The sequence below is a fragment of the Melanotaenia boesemani genome, chromosome 10 (assembly GCF_017639745.1).
Source record: "Melanotaenia boesemani isolate fMelBoe1 chromosome 10, fMelBoe1.pri, whole genome shotgun sequence".
NCBI classification, from domain to species: Eukaryota; Metazoa; Chordata; class Actinopteri; order Atheriniformes; family Melanotaeniidae; genus Melanotaenia; species Melanotaenia boesemani.
The window spans coordinates 12,406,607-12,426,814 of NC_055691.1; the positions used below are offsets into that span (position 1 = coordinate 12,406,607).

The following is a 20,208-nucleotide window of genomic DNA, read 5'->3' on the forward strand; positions in this document are numbered from 1 at the left end:
CTGCTCCTTTCTCATGCCGGCCTCGTTCACTTTCAGAGAGAAAGCTGAGGCAGCATTTTGGGCAGCGGCTGCAGTGGGGTCGTGCACTCTGCTGCCTGCATATGTGTGCGTGGATGACTGATTCAGCACTCGTCTCCATTCATAGCGCCCGTTGAGGTGGATTGTTCAGAGTGTCAGCTGAGCCAGCCCTTCCCACTGCTGCCCTGTTGTTGTTGACTGATCTGTGCATGTGTATGCATGTGTGTGTGCACACTCACAGCTTTCTCTTCAGGCCCACCGTGCTGGGTGTGCTGGACTGCATCTGGCTGAACAGAAACTGAATCAGCTGGCAGAGAGAGAGAGAGAAACACAGCATGAATCAGCATCCTCACAGCCAGAAAAAAATACTATTTGATGCTTTTTTTAAATGTAAATTCTGTGATACGTGGAAACAGCTACAATAAGGAAAAATGTGTTTTTTGCAGGTTTGATGTGAAGGATGAACAGCAGTTAGATCAGCTGAGTGGACAAATATTTAACCTCTTCTGGACTAGACCCCTGCAGAGAAGGCAGTATCCTACAGATCCTACAGTCCAGCAGATGTTTGCGGACAGCAGGAAGCAGCGACGCTAACATGTAGCATAGCAACAGGACGATAGAAACTCAGCTAAAAGACTCTACTAAGCATCGACATCTAAACCAAACACAGTTCAACCCCCAAGCAGTTAAATGGGAATGTAAGAAACACAAGAACAGCAAAAGACGATCAACCGAGGTACAACGCTCATTCAACAGCAGCCCCTTTAGACAGAACCACACCACTAACAATCCTATGTACCCCTAAAGAACATAGAAGAAGGATAAACTGAGGTGTCACATCAAATTATGCAAAGTTGCTAGCATCAATACCAGAGCATCATAAAAGAGGGAAAAAAGGAAACACTTTGAAAGCATCATCTCATCCAGCTGACATAATCCTCATTATTTAAAACAATTAACTTGGTTCTAAATCCTCCACACAATGTATGTTTGGAAGCATCTCATGAGATGTGTGATCATTTCTTGTTAAGTCTGCAGCTGGTGCAGAACACCGCTGCAGAACTTTTAACAGGCACCAATAGAAGGGAACACGTTGCACTGCCCAGGCCTCACTCCACTGGCTGCCTGTGTATTGTAGAGTTTACTATAAAGTTCTTGCCCCGCCTTACCTTTCTGAGCTTCTTCATCCCTACTCGCCTTCTTGGTCCCTGAAGTCAGCTGACCAGCTGCAGGTACCAGGTCCAGGAGGAAGCTCAGAGAGGACCAGGCCTTCTTTGCTGCTGCTCCACAGTTTTGGAATAATCTGCCTTTACATATCAGAGAGGCCCCTTCATTGTTCATTTTTAGAACTCGCCCTAAAACCCATTTTTATTTTTTGGATTTCAACCCCAGCAACTTATTCGTAGCATATAGGACTATTTATATTGATTTTAATTGTGTACCGCACTTTGTTTCTGCTCTAGTTGTTTTAAAGTGCTTAATAAATAAAACTGGTGTGATGGATGTACAATTAAGTACTTGATTTTCTAAGTGTGTATAATATACTATCTTGGGTTTCACTTCTAACTGGATCCCCATGGTAGAAATGAATGAATTCCAAAGACTATTTTACTAATTCCTGGGACTACTTTACTCATTCCTATGGTTACTTTACTCATTCATAGCACTACTTTAGTCATTCCTAGGACTACATTACTTATTCCTAGAATTACTTTATTCATTACTAGGACTACTTTACTCATTCCTAGAATTATTTAATTCTTTAACAAGTCTACTTTACTCATTCTTATTATTACTTTACCCATTCCTATGACTAATTTACTCATTCCTAGGACTTATTAAACTCATTCCTAGGATTACCTTACTCATTCCTAGGACTTCATCACTCATTCATAGGACTAATTTACTCACTCCAATGATTATTTCATTCATTCATAGGTCTACTTTACTTTTCACACATTGCTAGATGATTTGGGCTGCTATGATCTGATTTCTAAAGCTCTTGTGTTTTTGTGAAGATGTACATAATTTATTTTGTGTATGTCATTTCAGAAAGGAGGCAGAAAAAAATAGAACTGGTCAACAAGAGATTATATTTTTTTTGTAAAACATTAGAGCGAGCATTTTGACATAGACAAAGCTCAACAGAGACAAGTGCTACTGAAACAATAAACAGAATTATTTATGCAGTCTATCACACAGTCCCAGGGTTACCACAGTTTCTAAGGTTACCATGGTTACAGGTGGCATGAGATATGAACAGACGAAGAAGGCAGGTGATGTAAAGAGATAAATCTGAGAGGAACAGGTTGTCCTGAACCTTTTCCTGCTCTGCAGAGTGTACTTATAAATAATCTGCTGCACGTTTATCCAAATTATTCATAAGTGTTCATTTTCTCTGACAGAAACAAGGTGCGAGCAGAATTTTCCATTAATATGTCAGTTTACATGCGCCAGAGCATAGTCTAATACATTATTCCTGCTCTCATTTAGTCCGACCAAGTCCTGATGATGTTTGAATCCAACCACATTACTGAAATTCTGAAACCAAGATCATACTGATCATTGCTCCAAGCTGAAAGAAAACTGCCAGTCATCACTGTGGAAGGAGCTGTTCTGTGTATTCAGTCCCTCTGTATGACGTATGAATTTCAGCTTTGTTTCTTTACCCAAAGACTTGCTGAATTTTTTTTTACTGTTCAGTGTTTTCCTGGGTAATTTTAGACAGGGCTCGACCAACGTGGGGTTTCTGGGGGAACCTTGTCATTAGGGCGTGCAGTCTAACTTCACAAATCTCATGTCTCATATTAATACACAGCAGCCAGGTCAATAGCAGGTTAATACCAAAACCTTTCTGCTACTATGATATGCAGCTGTTTCAGTCAGGAACTATTTCAGATAGGATGGAAAATTATTTTAAAATCCACAAAATCATTTATCCATCCATCCACCCATCTGTCCATCCATCCATCCTTTTTTTTATGAAATTGTATAATTGTATTACATGAAAAGATGCCTGAAAATGAGAACATTATCGATAAGTGTGGCTAACGTAGAAGTTGGACTTCCTGTCATTCCAACATAAAGTGTGAACATGCAGATCGTCTGTAGGTGTGTTGATGGCTTGACTTGTTCACACACACACACACACACACTAGGGCTGGGCGATACTGCTAATTTTGGTATTGATACCAAGTAAATCCAGGGCAAGTATCGCAGATACCAATACGATATCGATACTTTTTGCTCAAAATTTCACAATCATTTAATGAGTTTACCTTTAATAATCATTATAATTATTATCATGATCAAACACAGTATAGATATTATTGTCAAATAAAACATCTTTTATGAATGTCAGAACCACAAAATGTTGTAAAATAACATCAAGAATTTAACAAAATAATAAATAATTCTGTCATTTGTTTTCATTACAAATAATTGTTTGGGAAAATAAAGTTAACAGTGCAAATTGTCTAAAAAGTAGAAGCTACTGCTGGTTTGCTCTCATTCACATTCTTTGGCTTTTTGCCCTCAAAGCACTTTGCAAGAAAAATATCAATCTCATCACGCTGGTATCTATCGATACGATAATAGCTTTGGTATAGATACTATCGATATTTGGATCGATCTGCCCAGCCCTAACACACACAGAAGTGCACACATGCATGCACTGACCTTGTTCATGACTTTTTGTTGCTGTGTGTGGTTCTGTCTCAGTGAGACCACCTCTCTCCACAGAACCTCGTTCTGCCTGCAAACACAAGAAGAAGAAAAACAGGGTTGTTTTCTCCACTCTGGATAAAATTGTAGCATGAACACATGGAAGAGTAACTCCATCCTTTGGTACAGATTATTTCCTCTCGCCTTGGATTGTTTGTCCAAACTTAAGACTGAAGACCAGTTTCCACTTTAAAGAACCAGTTACAATCCTTCCAGATAAATTAGACTGAATTCCTCCTGGTCTCAACACTCCAAGACAGCAGTTAACAACATCTCAGCACATATTTGACTGCTGATATTAGTCTGAGCAGCTTGTTAGTGTAAATCAGCTGAGATTTACTGCTACGGTCAGACAACAGGAGAAAACCCAAACAGTGTTCTTCAGCGCTGGTTTTATAGTTTCTGAAGACCACCTCCAGTTAGCAAACATCTCAGCTCGTGTTGGCTGATGCTTCATTTGTGTATGTGGGTGGTTGTCTTCAGGTTATCTGGCTGAACTGACGTAAAGAGGCTGTGTAGTGTTTAGAGCAACAGATAAACCTCCACCAACATGAGGAACATAAAGACTTCCTTCAGGCAGGTTAGAAAACTGGAAATGTGGAAAATATCATTGATGAGTCAGTTTATTATTAAAACTCTGCTGGATCCAATTGTATTTTATTAAATCTGTGTCTTTCAGGTGTGCTATTACAGTTTTAGTCTCATTCTGATGGATTTAATGCTTTTTACATTATTGTTAGCATGATGTTAGCATGGTGCTATTGTGATGTTAGCTATAGATTTAGCATGATAGAGCATGGTGCTATTAGGTTGTTAGCATGGTGCTAGCATGATGTTAGCATGGTGTTAGCATGACAGTAACATGGTGCTAGCATGGTGCTATTATAACATTAGCATGGTGTTAGAATAAAGTTAACATGGTGTTGGCATGATGTTATCCTGATGTTAGCATGGGTTTAGCATAGTCTTAGTCATAGTCATAGTACATGTTAGTATGATTTTAGCATGGTGCTATTATGATATTAGCTTGATGTTAGCGTGGTGTTAGCATGAGCTTAGTAATCTGTTATTATCATGTTAGCATGTTGCTATTATAGTGTTAGCATGGTGATAGCATGATGTAAGCATGATGTAAATATGGTGTTCCAGGTGCCCCCAATGGCCTTAGCTGTCCCTGAATCTGGGAACATATTGTGGAGACATTTTTCTTTTATTTTGGGTCTTTTAGGGAAGTTCATCTGAAGATATGAACAGGGGTTACCATTTAAGGGGTTTTAGTTCAAGAAAACTTTACTTGTCAATTCCGCCACAGGTAGCGGGCAGAGAGAATCAAAATTTAATTTTCTCTATTTCTTCTCTGTAGTGAAGAAATATTATAAGAATAAATATAAGAAATCAATAAAAATTAACATTAAAATAGTTTTTTTTTCTGTTGCAAAGAATATTGGTTGGTTTATTATATTTATGGTAAACTGGCATCTAAATGATTTGCTGACAAATAGATATGATCATGTTGTTTATCTCAACAGAACACCAAGGCTTATATTCCTAAAGATTCTGAGAATCCTCTCAGAGAGATCCTAACTTAGTCTAAAAACAAAGATTCTTAGCTTAGGAGTGATTCCAGAACATTCTCAGAGAACTCAAGGAACGGACAGAAACTCCTGTCTTAGTGAAGAGGTGTGGTTGATCCTGTTGCTAGGTATGAGTCATCATTTCAAAAGCTATGATTGGTTGATCCTAAAAGCCAGATAAAAATACACCTTTAGTGATAACAGGCATAGAACGGACCGTCAGATCAATAGAATTAATCATAGAATCAAATCTTCATGAAAACTGTGATTATAAATATTTTACATAAAAAGAAAACCTTTGTGTAGAAACTCAGGCCCACTTGCACAGTATCCACATGCTGATAGTTTATTTATTGGCTATTAGTTATTTACCAGGCTGGTCATTGTTGCACTTTCAGCGTTTCATTTCTATTTTGTATTGATGAGGGTAAAATGGTTCAGCTTCCATCTGTCTAGGATTGCTGAATGGCCTATAAGAAGCAGCGTTGGTTGGTGTTTAGATCCACCACAAACCAGTGAACAGAGAAGAAGAAGGAAACCCAACTGGAAAGAAGAGCTGCCGTTGCTTCTGGCTCAGTTGTTCAATCAGGATAAAAGTGTAGGAGTTTTCACGAACAACCACGATCACGATTCCTGCACCATCCAATCTGCAGCGTTTAATTCACTGTTATCCAGTGTTTGCAGAATTTCCCTCTGGCCTCTTATGTCCACCATTTTCTCCTCTGCTTAGGGAACTCCTAAGCCTCTTAAAAGTCCTCTTCCCTGCTCTTATCAGATCTCACCTGAGGGGCTCTCTGAAGAGCTGAGACTCTTTATGAATACCTTTTATCTTTACGGGGATCTACTCTTCACTTGTAGGGGAAATTCTATGATTCTAAGAATTTTCTTGGAATTTTGCCCCTAAGAGCAACTCTTTCCACTGAGACTCTTTAGGAATACAGCCCCAGATCATTATTACAAGAGACCTGTTGTTGTGACTGTTGTGCTGAGCCATTTGATGGGGGTGGGGTGAGGAAAGAACTGATCTATGTAGAATAATAAGCTTTGGTGATTACTCAGTCCGCTATGTGAGAAAGGGGTGGTCTGGTTGAGTGTGTGACTCCTGCTCTGACAGAGCAGATATCTGTTAACCTCACACCCCTGTCATGTGATGCTCCTTTTATACCCAATCATGACACAATCACCTATTCTTCTTCTTTTTTCCCAAAATTTAGAATTTATTAATTCTTTTTTGCTTCAGATGTTGCATCTGAAACAACACAGATGCACAGAAAACTGCTCTGAAATCTGCAGACTTATTCAGAAAACTTTTTGAAATGGAAATCAGGAAACAAAGAGCATCTGCACATGCACATGTGTTCATGCTTTCTGAACAAGCCATCCATGGTCATTGGTATGTATGTGTATGCTTGTCAGTCAGGTGAGCAGGTGAACATTCTCTCCTCACATCAGTGAACAATGCTGAGCACAAAGCAGCTCCGGCACACAATGCACACACAGCAGCTATTTTCAGCAACAATGGCCTCCAGAGAGAAAGGCCCTTCACCCAGCGGGGATTCGTTCCAACTTAACAAGCGAAACGACACACAGCTCACATCATTCTGCAGAAATGTGGTGGTGGTGTGTGTGTGTGTGTGTGTGTGTGTGTGTGGGGGGGGGGGGGGGGGGGGGGGGGGGGGGCTTTTATTGACCCACTTCATCACATGAATACAAAGCAGCATCAAAATAGCACCATGCTAACATTATTCTAACACCATGTTAACTTCATACTGTACTAACACCATGCTAACACCATGTTAACTGTATACTGTACTAACACCATGCTAACACATGCTAACACCATGTTAACTTCATACTGTACTAACACCATGCTAACACATGCTAACACCATGTTAACTTCATACTGTACTAACACCATGCTAACACATGCTAACACCATGTTAACTTCACACTGTACTAACACCATGCTAACACATGCTAACACCATGTTAACTTTATACTGTACTAACACCATGCTAACACATGCTAACACCATGTTAACATCATACTGTACTAACACCATGCTAACACCATGGGTGTGTCCCAATCCGTGCACTTCTATACTTCGAACACTACATTTAAGTGCTTAGTGCGCTAAAACAGAAATTTCAGTAAAAACTCAGTGCACTGAAAGTACCTGGATGCTGCCCTAAACTCGGCCAAAAATCTAGTGCGAAACGATGGACACTAAACGCACTAAACGGACGCCATCTTGCTGACGTAGCGGAAGGAGAGGGACTTTCAACCAGTTTTTCAGAGCTGAATAATGGCAGCCACCGACTCAGCGGTACCGATGCAGGCGGAGGCTATTTTCTACTGTTGTAAGTATAAAGTTATTTGATCATAATTCTAATATAAACTGCAGCATGCTTCTTATCTCTTCCATCCCTGATGACAGTTATGGATCTGATCATTTGTTGGAGGCTGCAGTAGAGTTAGCAACGTAAATGTTAGCAGTTTTATAGCCAGTGTTAAAAATGATTAATGCTATAGGTTCTGTATGTTTATTCATGATTGTTGAACCTCCAGATTAAGCACTGTGGGGTCTCTGGCGTAAACGAAATGGTCCTTGATCTGAAAACTGATTAGGAAACACTGCTGGTTAGAGAACCGGCCCGTTTCCATGGTACCGCTGACCAAGCTGTAGCTGATTATACATCACTTTAGATAAGCGCCTGCAAAGTACCCATAAAGTGCATATATATAATAATGTTTGCTTTTATATAAACTGCCATTGTGTGTTCACCGTAGGTCACTGTGGCATCAAACTACTGAGCCAGCAGTGGCACTGAGGCATTTACCACCTGCAGGCTAGGACGCTGCTGTGGAGAGGAGGAGGCTGCAAGAGAGAAATATTTTAATAAAAATTTTAAATAAAATGTTTTCTGCATCCCTGCTAGCATCTTCATTACTGCATTTCATATTTTAAATGACGATTTCTAGTATAATTGGTTTCCTGTTGCCAGACGTGAACGGTATTAGTGGAAACACCAATGAAAACCGATGTATAATGTAACGTATTTTAATTCAGTGAAGATATCTTTGCATATTTAAAAGCTGTTTTATTAGTGTTTTAAATTGGACTTTATACTAACAAGTTTGGGGGAGACATGCAAAGACACATGAACGTGTGCTGATGGTTTCTATTGTTATCAACTGAGATAGATTAATACAGTGGAGGCCACGGTTCTTTGTTTCACAAATGAGGCCTAAAAGTATGATGACATGCAAACACATATGTTAACGTGATTTTGGATTTTGGAAGAACTTGGATAGATTATCCTAAAAAAAGTATATTAACGGAGTGGCGCTGCTATTAGGCAGCATGTAGGAGGGTCATATACCTTAAAATAAATAAGCATATGTTCTAATTCATGTGCAGCTCGGGGAGTGTTAAGTAAGTAGTAAACAAAGTAAAATCAAGAGTTGGAAATTCATTCTGTAAATTAAGGCAGCAGAAGAATCTCCGTCAAAAGCTGTTACGTCACTACCAGTAAGTGCAAAACGTTAGTGCTCAATTTGGATCAGCACTTACCCACGATAGTGTGCACTACAGAAGGTAGTGCTTAGATTACACACTACCTTCCAGTGCACTCATGTAAGTGCGCGGTTTGAGACACACTCAGTGTTAACTTCATACTGTACTAACACCATGCTAACATCATGCTAATACCATATTAACACCAACTGACTGTTTGTCAAGGTTACAGTATGTACAAGCAAGCATACACACACACATACATGCACATATTAAAAGACTAATGTGAGAGCACAGATAAGCCAGGTAAGGAAACACTATCACAGGGAGCCGTCTGCACCGGGAGCCGCTCACAGGCCACGACCGCCAGGACACCAACCCAGGGCACACGGCCAAGTGAGAGGCAGAGGAGCCACCCAACCAGACCAAAAGAACCCGCAGGACAGAGCCGCAGCAGCCACAGCCGATGAAAGCCCCCGGTGCAGAGAGCCCCCTCCGAGGAAACACTGGAGAAATAACCTAAAAATAATATAAAAAGAATAAAAGCATAGAATAAATAAAAATGGGTTAACATAGAAAAATAAGTAGGCTAGGGGAATAGAATAAATAAGAATAAAATGAATAAATATTAAGTAAAACCTAAATTAAAAAGGTGGGTCTTGATCCTGCTCTTAAAAACATTAACATTCTCTGCAGCCCTGTGCTCCTCCAGCAGGCTATTCCATACCATACCACTGGAAAGCTGCCTCTCCGTGAGTATGTATCCTGACTTTAGATACAGTCAGGAGGCCAGTACCGGAAGACCTCAGGGGCCGTGAGGGTTCATTAGGTAAAAGCAAATCTGAAAGATAAGAAGGCTCAAGACCATTAAGACATTTAAAAACCAGTAAGAGAACCTTAAAATCGATCCTGAAACACACAGGGAGCCAATGCAGTGATTCTAAAACCGGTGTAATGTGGGCCCGCCCTCTGGTCTTCGTCAGCACACGAGCAGCTGAGTTCAGTAGAAGTTGTAGAGGGCCCGGCCCAGGCCCTGGTCTGCCTCTGGCCTCCGTGGAGGCATGGTCGCAGTTGCATGATCTCACTCACCACTCTTCATCACTGATCACTCCTTGTTTCTCATGCTCTGCATGCTGACACAGTCACTGAGTTGTCTAGTGGGTTTTAATACTAAGCGATAATTGTTAATTTTTTTTTTTTTTTTTTGTGTGTGTATTTTTCCTGTGAGTTAGTATCTGGTCGCTGTTATGTCTTTTTGATTTGGTTATTATTTAAAAACTCTTAATGACTGGCAGCCCTGTTTTTTCTGTGTGTGTGTTTCTGCTTTTGTAAAAGTTATAGGAAATTTCCTAGTGTGTTCATGTACAGGTGTAACAGTTTGTTGTCTGGTGATGGTGTGGATTGAAGGGTCGTTTCCTTCTGTCGGTGATCTTTTTGTCTCCTTTCTTCTTTCCCTTTTGCTCTTTTCGCTATTTTCCATCTTTTTCTGTCCCCTCCGGTCAGGTCCAGCAAGATTACATAGATTCCGTGATTTAAAGTAAATAAATTAATAAATGAATCAGATTATCAAGAGGAGCCTTACCCATAGGCCTCCCCTTGGCAGAGCAAATTTGTTCAGCACGATACAGCAAACAGATTATCATTTGGCTTGCTATGATGCTGGACAGGAAAAAAAAAGTTGTAGAGGTGCAATACTCTTTTTGGGAAGACCAGAGAGCAGGGCATTACAGTAGTCAATACGACTGGTGATAAAAACATGCATCAGCCTCTCTGTGTTGGCCCAAGAGAGAATGGGGTGGACTCTGGCTATGTTTTTTAGGTGATAAAATCCTATTTTAGTAACATGTTTAATATGTGGAATAAAACCAAGCTCAAAGTCAAAAATAACGCCCAGGTTTTTTTATTTGTGATGATGGATTTATTGCAAATGCCTGTAATTTAGCTAAGAGTTTCTCTCTCTGAGCCTCAGGACCAATGATTAAAACTTCAGTCTTGTCCTGGTTAAGCTGTAAAAAGTTTTCTGCCATCCAGGATTTGATATCTAAAATACAGTTGAAAAGGGCATCCATTCGTCTCGTGTCATCAGGAGACATGGAGATGTACAGCGTCTCCTGATGACGCTGCCAAGAGGGAGCATATACAAATTAAAAAGAACAGGGCCTAAAACCTACCCTTGGGGCACACCACATGTCATTTTATGGATCTTAGTGGAGCATGTATCCAAACTTACAATATAAGTTCTGTCTGTGAGATAGGAAATGAACCAGTTGTGAACAGCACCAGAGAGGCCCACCAGGTATTTCAGCCTGTTTAAAAGAATAAGGTGGCCTACTGTTTCAAAGGCTGCGCTAAGATCCAGTAGCACCAAGACTGAGAGGTTCTGTGAGTCATAGTTAATCCTAAAATCATTTAAAACCTTCAGGAGAGCAGTCTCTGTGCTGTGGTTCACCCTAAATCCAGACTGATATATCTCAAGGATATTTCTACTATTTAAAAAATCATTAAGCTGAATAAAAAACAGTTTTTCTAAAATTTTACTTTAAAATGGTAAGTTGGATACAGGTCTATAGTTATTAAGATCATTTCAATCCAAATTGCTTTTCTTCAGAAGGGGCCTCACCACCGCCGTTTTAAAGGCCGCAGGGAAAACGCCCATCTGAAGAGAGCAATTTATCATGCATAAAAGCTCGTCTTTAAAAAAATCCATAAAATGATTTAAAAAGTGAAGTGGGAATTGGGTCTAAAAGACATGTGGTGGGTTTTACTGTGGAGAAAACTTTATCAAGGATCTCAGCATTGACCAGGACAAAACTGTCCAGTGTTTCCTCAGGTAAAACCCAAGCACTCTATTCTATTCTATTCTATTCTACAGTGATTTAGCAGACACTTTTATCCAAAGCGACTTACATTTGAGAGTAAGAACAACACAAGCATGAATTCAAACAAGATGGGACGTCATAATTAAGTGATAGTCAGACTTCATTGAGTCCAGTTGGACACAGGTGCTGTCATGTAGTGCTAGAGGCAGTGCATATAATTTTTTTTTTTTTTTTTTAAGTCATTTTGTTTAAATACAAGATCATGATTTCATCTCACAATATCAACTTCGGCATAAGTGCATGATTTCATCACACAATATCATCTTGGGCATAAGTGCACACAGCTTCTTCAGTACTTGGTTGAGCCAAAGAGCTGGACAAATCTTTCTAACTCATTCTGTTGCGTAAAATAGTTAAGCTAAGTGTGGAAATGTTCCTTAAACAACTGAGTCTTTAGCTTGCTCTTAAAAGTGGATAAGGACTCTGTGGATCAGACGGAGTTTGGTAGATCGTTCCACCACCGGGGAACCACAGAGGAGAAGAGTCTAGCTACTGATTTTGCACCACATTGTGGTTGGAGCACTAGGCGTCTTTCGCTGGCAGAGCGTAACTGTCGAGAGGGAGTGTAGCTCTGGATTAAGGAGTGAAGGTAGACCGGAGCCGTTTGGGTTATTGTTCTGTAAGCAAGAAGCAGAGCTTTCAATTTGATGCGTTCTGCAACTGGAAGCCAGTGAAGAGCAATTAGCAGCGGAGTGACATGAGCTCTTTTGGGCTGGTTGAAGACCAAATGTGCTGCTGTGTTCTGGATCATCTGCAGAGGTTTAACTGAGCATGCAGGCAGGCCAGCCAATAAGGAGTTGCAGTAGTCAATGCATGAAATGACCAGAGCCTGGACCAGGAGCTGGGTTGTGTGTTCAGTCAGGTAGGGTCTGATCCTCTTGATGTTGTAGAGAGCAAATTGGCAAGACCGGGAAACCGAGGCAACATGGTCCTTAAAGGTCAGCTGGTTGTCTACCATGACACCAAGATTCCTGGTAGAAGACGTAGGCACAAGTGTGATTGAGTCAACACACTCAGATGTGTTAGCGTTCTGGTTGGATAAAATACCACATCTGATGGCACTGATCTTACCACTGAAGTGGTCTGCAAACTGCTCACAGAGAGAGTCTGTTGGGGTTCCCTGGGAGCTGTTAAAGTCAGGGTTCCATAGGTGATCGAGTTCCTTAGTGCTTTTTTGTAAATTTTAAGTTGCTCACAAAATATCTGATAATTTATTGTCATTTTATTTTTCCTCCATCTCCTTTCTGCCGCCCTGCAATTTCTTTTGAGTTTTTTGACCTCTCATTCCTCCAGGGAGATATAAGTTTTGGGTAAATCTTTTTTGTAGCGAGTGGAGCAACAGAGTCGAGGCTTGTCTTTAGTTTACTGTTAAAGTGTTCAACAATAAAATCCCAGGGTGCAGGTAAAATCACAGGAGGACATTTAGAATAGAAATACTTTATTAATCCCTTTGGAGAGTCCTCAGCAAAATTATCTAAAACCTTGATAAAATTTGCAGCCACTTCAGAGGTTAGATAGCGCTTCCTCACAGTTTGCACCGAGGTCTCCCGCTGAATAAAACCGGTGATGTTAAAAAACACACAGTAGTGGTCAGAGACAGCCAAGTCAACAACAGAGGACACACCGGCAGAAAGGCCATCGGTAATGACCAAGTCCAGGGTGTGTCCTCTGTTGTGAGTCAGCTGCGTGACGTGTTGCGTAAAATCCATATAGTTAAGAATGTTTAAAAATTCTTTTGAAACAGGGTCTAAAGGATTATTTATGTGCAGGTTAAAATCACCGGTTGAAATTATCATGTTATATGTTGTGTGATATAATTGATTGATGATTGATAAAAATTCTGAAAACTCATTAATAAAAGCAGCACATTTTGGGGTGGTCTATAAACAGTGACACATAAAACTGGAGGGCTGCTAAATGGCGTGATATTCAAAAGTGGTAAAATTATCAAATAAAATCTGTTTGGTGGTGAGAGTGTTATTGGTTAAAGATGCTGTGCCACCACATTTCCTACCAGTTCTTATAGAAAAAGAATAGTTAAAATATGGCGGGGAGGCCTCAGCGAGAACAATAGGTGAATCCACACCCAACCATGTTTCAGTTAAAAACAAACAGTCTAGTTTGTGGTCTAAAATCAGGTAATTGAAAATAAAAGACTTATTTAACAGAGAGCGTATATTTAAAAGTGCCATGTTGAGTGTGACTGGTGACATTTGAACTAAAGAGGCAGGTACTGGTTGACATTTTGGGAGAGGTCTGAGATTATTGATGTTTACGGTATTATATGGTTTGTAGTGGTGTGGTTGCTCTCTGAATGTGATGATGACATGAATTGATGAACTGTGTGGAGGAATGTTAGGTCCAAGTCCAGTATTGCGAGCTTTGCTGTTAAAAGTGGAACTGAGTAAGTAGGAGCTGGGACCAGGGGGGCATCAATCCATGACGGACAGGTCAGCAGGTGCAGTGGGTTTGGTGTAATGAGTGGGCTGGGTGCAGGAGTGCTGTACACCAAATGCCAAATTGGCAGACAGAAGACGGCAGCCTCGCGAGTTGAGGTGGAGCCCGTCAGCCCCAAAAAGATGTCTCCGCTCCCAGAAAGCATCAAAGTTGTTAATAAAACCCAGGCTGTGGGAACTACAGGCGGAGGAGAGCCAGGTGTTGAGGCTGAGCAGCCTGCTGAAGCAGCCTATCCCTCTGCTGCAAGTGAGGGTGGGGCCAGAGATAAAAACATTTACCTGACATTGTCCAAGCAATGTGAAAAGATGGAGGAAATCCAGCTTTAACAGCTCGGACTGCTGTTTACGGATATCGTTGGTGCCGACGTGGATTATGATCCTGTTGGCCTGCGGCTGGGACCTCAGGATGCCCGGGATTCTGTCGGCCATGTCCATAACAGTGGCTCCCGGGAACAACAGGGTGAGCCCCCCCCTCATCTGCACGTTCCTCACGATGGAATCCCCGATAATGAGCGTGGAGTGAGGAGGATCCGCCGGGGGTCGAGGGGGTCGGTGGTTCGCCCACCCATGACGTCCACATCATGGCGGCAGGCGTGTGATCTGGACGGCGATGAAACAGCCGAACCGCGGGGGCGGCTGCCCGGCAGGTGAGAGCTGGTCCGCGGCTGCTCCATGGGCCTGCTTCTCTGTGGAGCCAGAGTAAAGTGCAGCTCCCTGCGGCGAGTGGAGTGGAGCTGACCAGAACTCTGGGTCTAGCCCCGAGTTGGAACCAGAGGTTCTCGCCAATGGCAGGAGCACCAACAACGCAGGCATCCGTTGTGTTTGTGTGCCTGGATGAACTATTGGCGGGAGCCCGGGACACATAACCTGGATAGGGCGCTGTGTCGGCTAGCTGAGCACTAGCAGCAGCGGCTTTAGTTTGGCCGAGGAGGATTGTATCCAGTTTGTGTTCAGCCTCCTGGATTTGGTAAAGAGTGGAAATTCTCTGTTCCAGCTTGATCACCTTCTGGCTCATGTTGATGCAGCTTTCACAACTGGATGTCGAGGTAAGTGGAGCCATGACTCACCGGTAACCAGGAAGCTGCCCTGTTGTGTGTTGGTGGAGGTGAGGACCCAATTGCAGGCGGATCAGGCAGGAGCTGCACGCACTCAAGCCTTCTCTGATTTCTGGTTAAAACTGTTCTTTATAAAACCGGAATATTAAAAGCTACAATTTAAAATAGTGTGACTGTACAGTTCAGGTTTTTAAAAGGCTTAAAACAGACTTAAAACTGCTAAAAGCCAATAAAACTTAATAAAAATTAAGGAAAGTCGGGCAGAGCGTCTTGTACAGTGTCTTGTACAGCGTCTGTCAGCGGAAGCCGGAAAGAAAAAAACCTTCCCTCTACATGCAAGGAGCTGCAAAGATTTTTGGGGTTTGCCAATTTTTATCAGATTTATTAATAAGTACAGTCAAGTTGCTTCTCCTTTGACAAGTCTGACCCCTATTTCCAGGGCATATGAGTGGATCACAGAAGCTGACAAGGCTTTTCGGAAAATCAAGGAATTGTTCAACCTCACACCAGTTTTAGTGCAACAGGACCCACTGAAGCTGTTTGTGGTGGAGGTGGATGTTTGTGACTCAGGAGTGGGAGCTGTTCTGTCTCAGTGCTATGGGCCGGAAGGTAAATTGCACCCTTGTCCATTCTTTTCTCGTTATTTGACTTCTGCTGAGAGGAATTACGATGTGGGAAACCGTGAACTAGCAGTAAAGCTAGCTTTGGAAGAGTGGAGACACTGGCTAAAGGGAGCCGAGCAACCCTTCATAGTCTGGACAGATCATAAGAACCTGTCATACCTGCAGAGTACCAAGCGTTTGAATTCCAGACAGGCTAGATGGTCCTTGTTCTTTGGGCGGTTTAGTTTCAACTTCACATATTGTTTAGGCTTAAGTGATATCAAACGAGACACCCTTTCCCAACAGTATTCAGCAGAAACAACTACACATCCTGAAACCATCTTACTAACGTCTTGTGTTGTGGCAGGAGTTAGTTGGGAGAAACAATTAAAGCAGGCCCAAAGAACAGAGCCAGATCCTGATTCAGGACCTTCTAATCGTCTGTATGTGGCCACTTCTTTGCGCTTGAAGGTAATTAATTGAGCCCATACTGCCTGACTGCCAGACTTCGTTGCCTTGGAGCGCTCTGCCTTGTCTCAGCTGACACCCAGAAATAAACCAGGAGTCCTGGAAACTACCTGCTCTAGGTTTTCTAGGAATAATTTAATTTCAATGGCCACAGTTCCAGGATGTTTTTTAAATCTGAATTTATTAATCTGAATTGAGTCATTTTGAATTTATTATTTAGAATTAAATAATTATGAATTAAAGTATTCTTCATGTTTACATGTAAATAGTGATTTTGAATTGAGGTTTACATGGAAAACACGTTTAATCGCCTTTATTCAATTCCGCTTTAGATCTGGGGGCTGGGAAGGGTTCTGATTGGACAGGGTGGACGTGACCTATTAATGTCTACCGGAAGAAAGCAAACTCCAGTTCCTGCTTCTTTTTGTTTTTTCTACAATATGGAAGACCACATAACCAGAACCATTTTCACTCTGATGATGATTCTAGTTGGGAAGCAGCAGCTGGACTCCAGCATCCTGCTTCACTGTGGTCAGCTGAGGAGGAGAAGGGAGGCAAAGTACTGTATCATCATGGCAACAGGACAAGGGAATGAGCATGCTCAGAACGACCGGAGTTCATTTAAAGCTGAACAAATGTATACACAATACAGGAATTACGATTAAAAATCGGAATGATCCAGCTACTTACTTTTAATTGTACTGAACTGAATTGAAGTTTAATTCAGAATGGCCATTTTCATTTGGAATTAGGTGTTTACAAGGCCATTTTAAACAGGATTGAATTTTTATTCTGAATTAAAGAGGAATTAAAACTCTCGTGTAAATGTGGCCATCGTAACTTGCTACGAGGCAGAGCTCCAGGAACCCCGCCCCCCACCACACAGAGCTGCTGTACTTACTGCTTCATGTCCTGCATCTGACACTCCATGTTGTCCTGCTGTGTCCTGAGGAGCTGAACTTCATATAGCAGCTTGCTGAGGTCCTCCTGACGAACTTTGGTCTCCTCACTCTTCACTATGGACACCTGCACACAGTTTGATCTGTTTCAGAAAACTCCATGCCTGTACACAGCTACAATGGGTTGTTACTTTCTCTTTCTCAACTGTCCCAACCACCCGTAAACTGAAAGAAAAGTCCCACTGAAACCCACCAGGATGGATATTTGGACACAGGGTTAGCATTTGTTAGCAGGGTTAACATGTGATAGCAGTGTCAGCAATGTTGGCATGTGTTAGGATGTTATTAATGAAGTTATTGGGGAAAATAAAGTAAATGAAATGTTTTTGTTAATACAATTCTGACATGAATGACATGGATGGAGGATTGAACAATAATTGACTGATCTTAGGTCAGTGTTGAAGATCTGAAGAATCTCTGGTTTTGTCTTGAAGCTCAGAATAAGTCAGCACCGATTTATAGAAGTTGGATCTATTCAGTTTGGAAGGTCCTGACTGTATTTTAGTATTTTAGATTAATCTCATTCATTTGCTTTGATTTAGGCACAAATATTTCACATTATTCTATTCTATTCTATTCTATTCTATTCTACAGTCATGGCACAGGATGGTTCAAGACCAGACATGCTGCTGCATTCTGGATCATCTGCAGAGGTTTAACTGAGCATGCAGGCAGGTCTGCCAGTAAGGAGTTGCAGTAGTCAATGCGTGAAATGACCAAAGCCTGGACCAGGAGCTGTGCCGTGTGTTCAGTTAGGTAGGATCTGATCCTCCTGATGTTGCAGAGAGCGAATCGGCAAGATTGTGCAACCGAGGCGGCATGGTCCTTAAAAGTCAGCTGGTTGTCCACCATCACACCAAGATTCCTGGCAGAAGACTTAGGCACAAGCGTGATAAGAGTCAAGCTGCACGCTTATCTGTGGCGGTAAGGAAGGATTGGCTGGACACAATAAGCTCGGTCTTGGACAGATTTAGCTGAAGGTGGCGATCCTTCATCCATGTGGAGATATCAGCAAAGCATGCTGATATTTGAATTGAGACGATTGTGTCGTCAGGTGGGAAAGAAAGGAAAAGCTGAGTGTCATCTGCATAGCAGTGGTAAGAGAAGCCATGACAGCTAATGACTGCACCAAGTGAGGAGGTGTATAGTGAAAAGAGAAGAGGGCCAAGAGAAGAGGGAGGCACCCCTGTTGTCAGCCCATATGATCTGGACACTCCCCCTCGCCAAGATACTTTGAAGGATGTTCCTGTGAGGTAGGACATAAACCACGAGAGGACAGATCCTGAGATGCTAAGCTCCAAGAGTGTGGAGAACAGTATATGATGGTTGACCGTGTCAAAGGCAGCTGACAGGTCCAGCAGTATTAGAACTGAGGATTGACCAGCGGATCTGGCAAGCCTTTGGGAATCAGTAACTGACAGGAGAGCAGTTTCAGTTGAGTGGCCCTGCCTATGGCTAGATTGATATGGATCTAACAGGTTGTTGTGTTGGAGGAACTGCGAGACCTGACTGAAGACGGCACGTTCTAGTAGTTTAGACATGAATGGAAGCAGTGAGACCAGCAGGTAATTTCCAACCTGGGCTGGGTTGAGTGTGGGTTTCTTCAGCAGCGGGGTAACCCTGTGAAATAATATAATATAATATAATATAATATAATATAATATAATATAATATAATTAGTGCTGGGCACATTAATGCGTTAATCGCACGTTAACGCAATGCTTAATTAACGGCGTTAAATTTTTTAATCGCGCGTTATTTTTTATTTTATTTTTTTTTTTGCTGGCCGCCGGCTTTGATGACAGAAACATGGCGTTCACGTCTCCCGTCCCTGCTGCAGCAGTGCGTCTGACGTGATCGGGAGAGAGCGGGTTTATTAAAATAAAGAGATGTTTTCTGCCTGGAACAGGAAGAAGAAAAAAAGAACCGACCTTTCTCTTTGTCAAAGGACATGCAGATCGACAAAACATCATAATTTTTGGACGGGAAACTTTTTTATTATTATTTTTTTAAATAAATGCAGTTTTAATTTATGCAAGACAGCAAAGGTAAGACATGCTTTTCTGACTTTTACAAACGTGCAGCATAAATCGGGTCTTCTTCTACCTCTGGTTCGGTGAATCTTGGTCATAGCGAGATGAAACTTCCAGCTGTGGAATCTGTGAGATGTGAGCTTTCAGTAGAGGAGCCGTTTGTTCGTGTTCATGCCATCAAGGTGGACACGGGGAGACATAATTTGTGTTTACATATTTTTCGGACTTTGTGTAGCTGCTCTTTAAATAATTTGTTGTCTTAACTGTGTTTGTTGGTGATAGAAATGGTTTTACTGAGCTGGTAGCTGAGATTCTGGACTTTCTGTGGATACCACACGTTTAGAGTTACATCTACAGACCTGACGCTACACCCGGAATGAGATGTTAACCCCTTAACTCCCGGTAGCGGAGGCTGAAAATGAAAGTTTAGAGAAATTATAGGCCAGAAACCTCCCTCTCGTCACCATCTAAAAGCTGTGAGATTCTCATCCTGCTTTCTGTCTGTTCACCTGATGCTGATATTCATCACATATTGTTCCTTGTATTGTTCCTGTGTTTAGAACGAAGCAGCTTCACAGCTTTAAATTCATCCTACTGACATTTTACCTTTTAGTTAGTAAAACCTGAACATTTCATCCTTCTTTCTCAAAAATATGTGATTTTATAAATATATATGAAGAAATATTTAACTGTTGCTGTTTAAAGAGAAAACTGCTGCTAAACCTGTTTTTGTGTTTAGTGCAGGGGTCTGCAGCTTTTCCAACCCAAAGATCCATTTTTCCCTCAGCCAGCTAAATAAAACTACTTTAGAGACGCAAATGTTACGAGACTTTTCAAAAAGGCAAGTTAATATATATTTTTAATGAAGGGCCACCATAGGATGTTTGTTATTTTTGAAGAACCACATTTTTATTTTCATTTTTA

At 41.5% G+C, this 20,208-nt stretch overlaps 1 protein-coding gene across 1 annotated transcript in view; it reads right to left on the minus strand.

Annotated features, from left to right (window-relative positions):
- Positions 1-20,208, minus strand: part of hsf4 (heat shock transcription factor 4) — a 49,514-nt gene that overhangs the window by 20,451 nt on the left and 8,855 nt on the right. Inside the window, exons 4-6 of the mRNA XM_041996105.1 lie at positions 17,194-17,318; positions 3,697-3,772; positions 258-325 (exon numbers count right to left, since the gene is read on the minus strand). Of these exons, the coding sequence (XP_041852039.1) occupies positions 258-325; positions 3,697-3,772; positions 17,194-17,318 (269 nt within the window). The remainder of the gene's footprint in view (positions 1-257; positions 326-3,696; positions 3,773-17,193; positions 17,319-20,208) is intronic.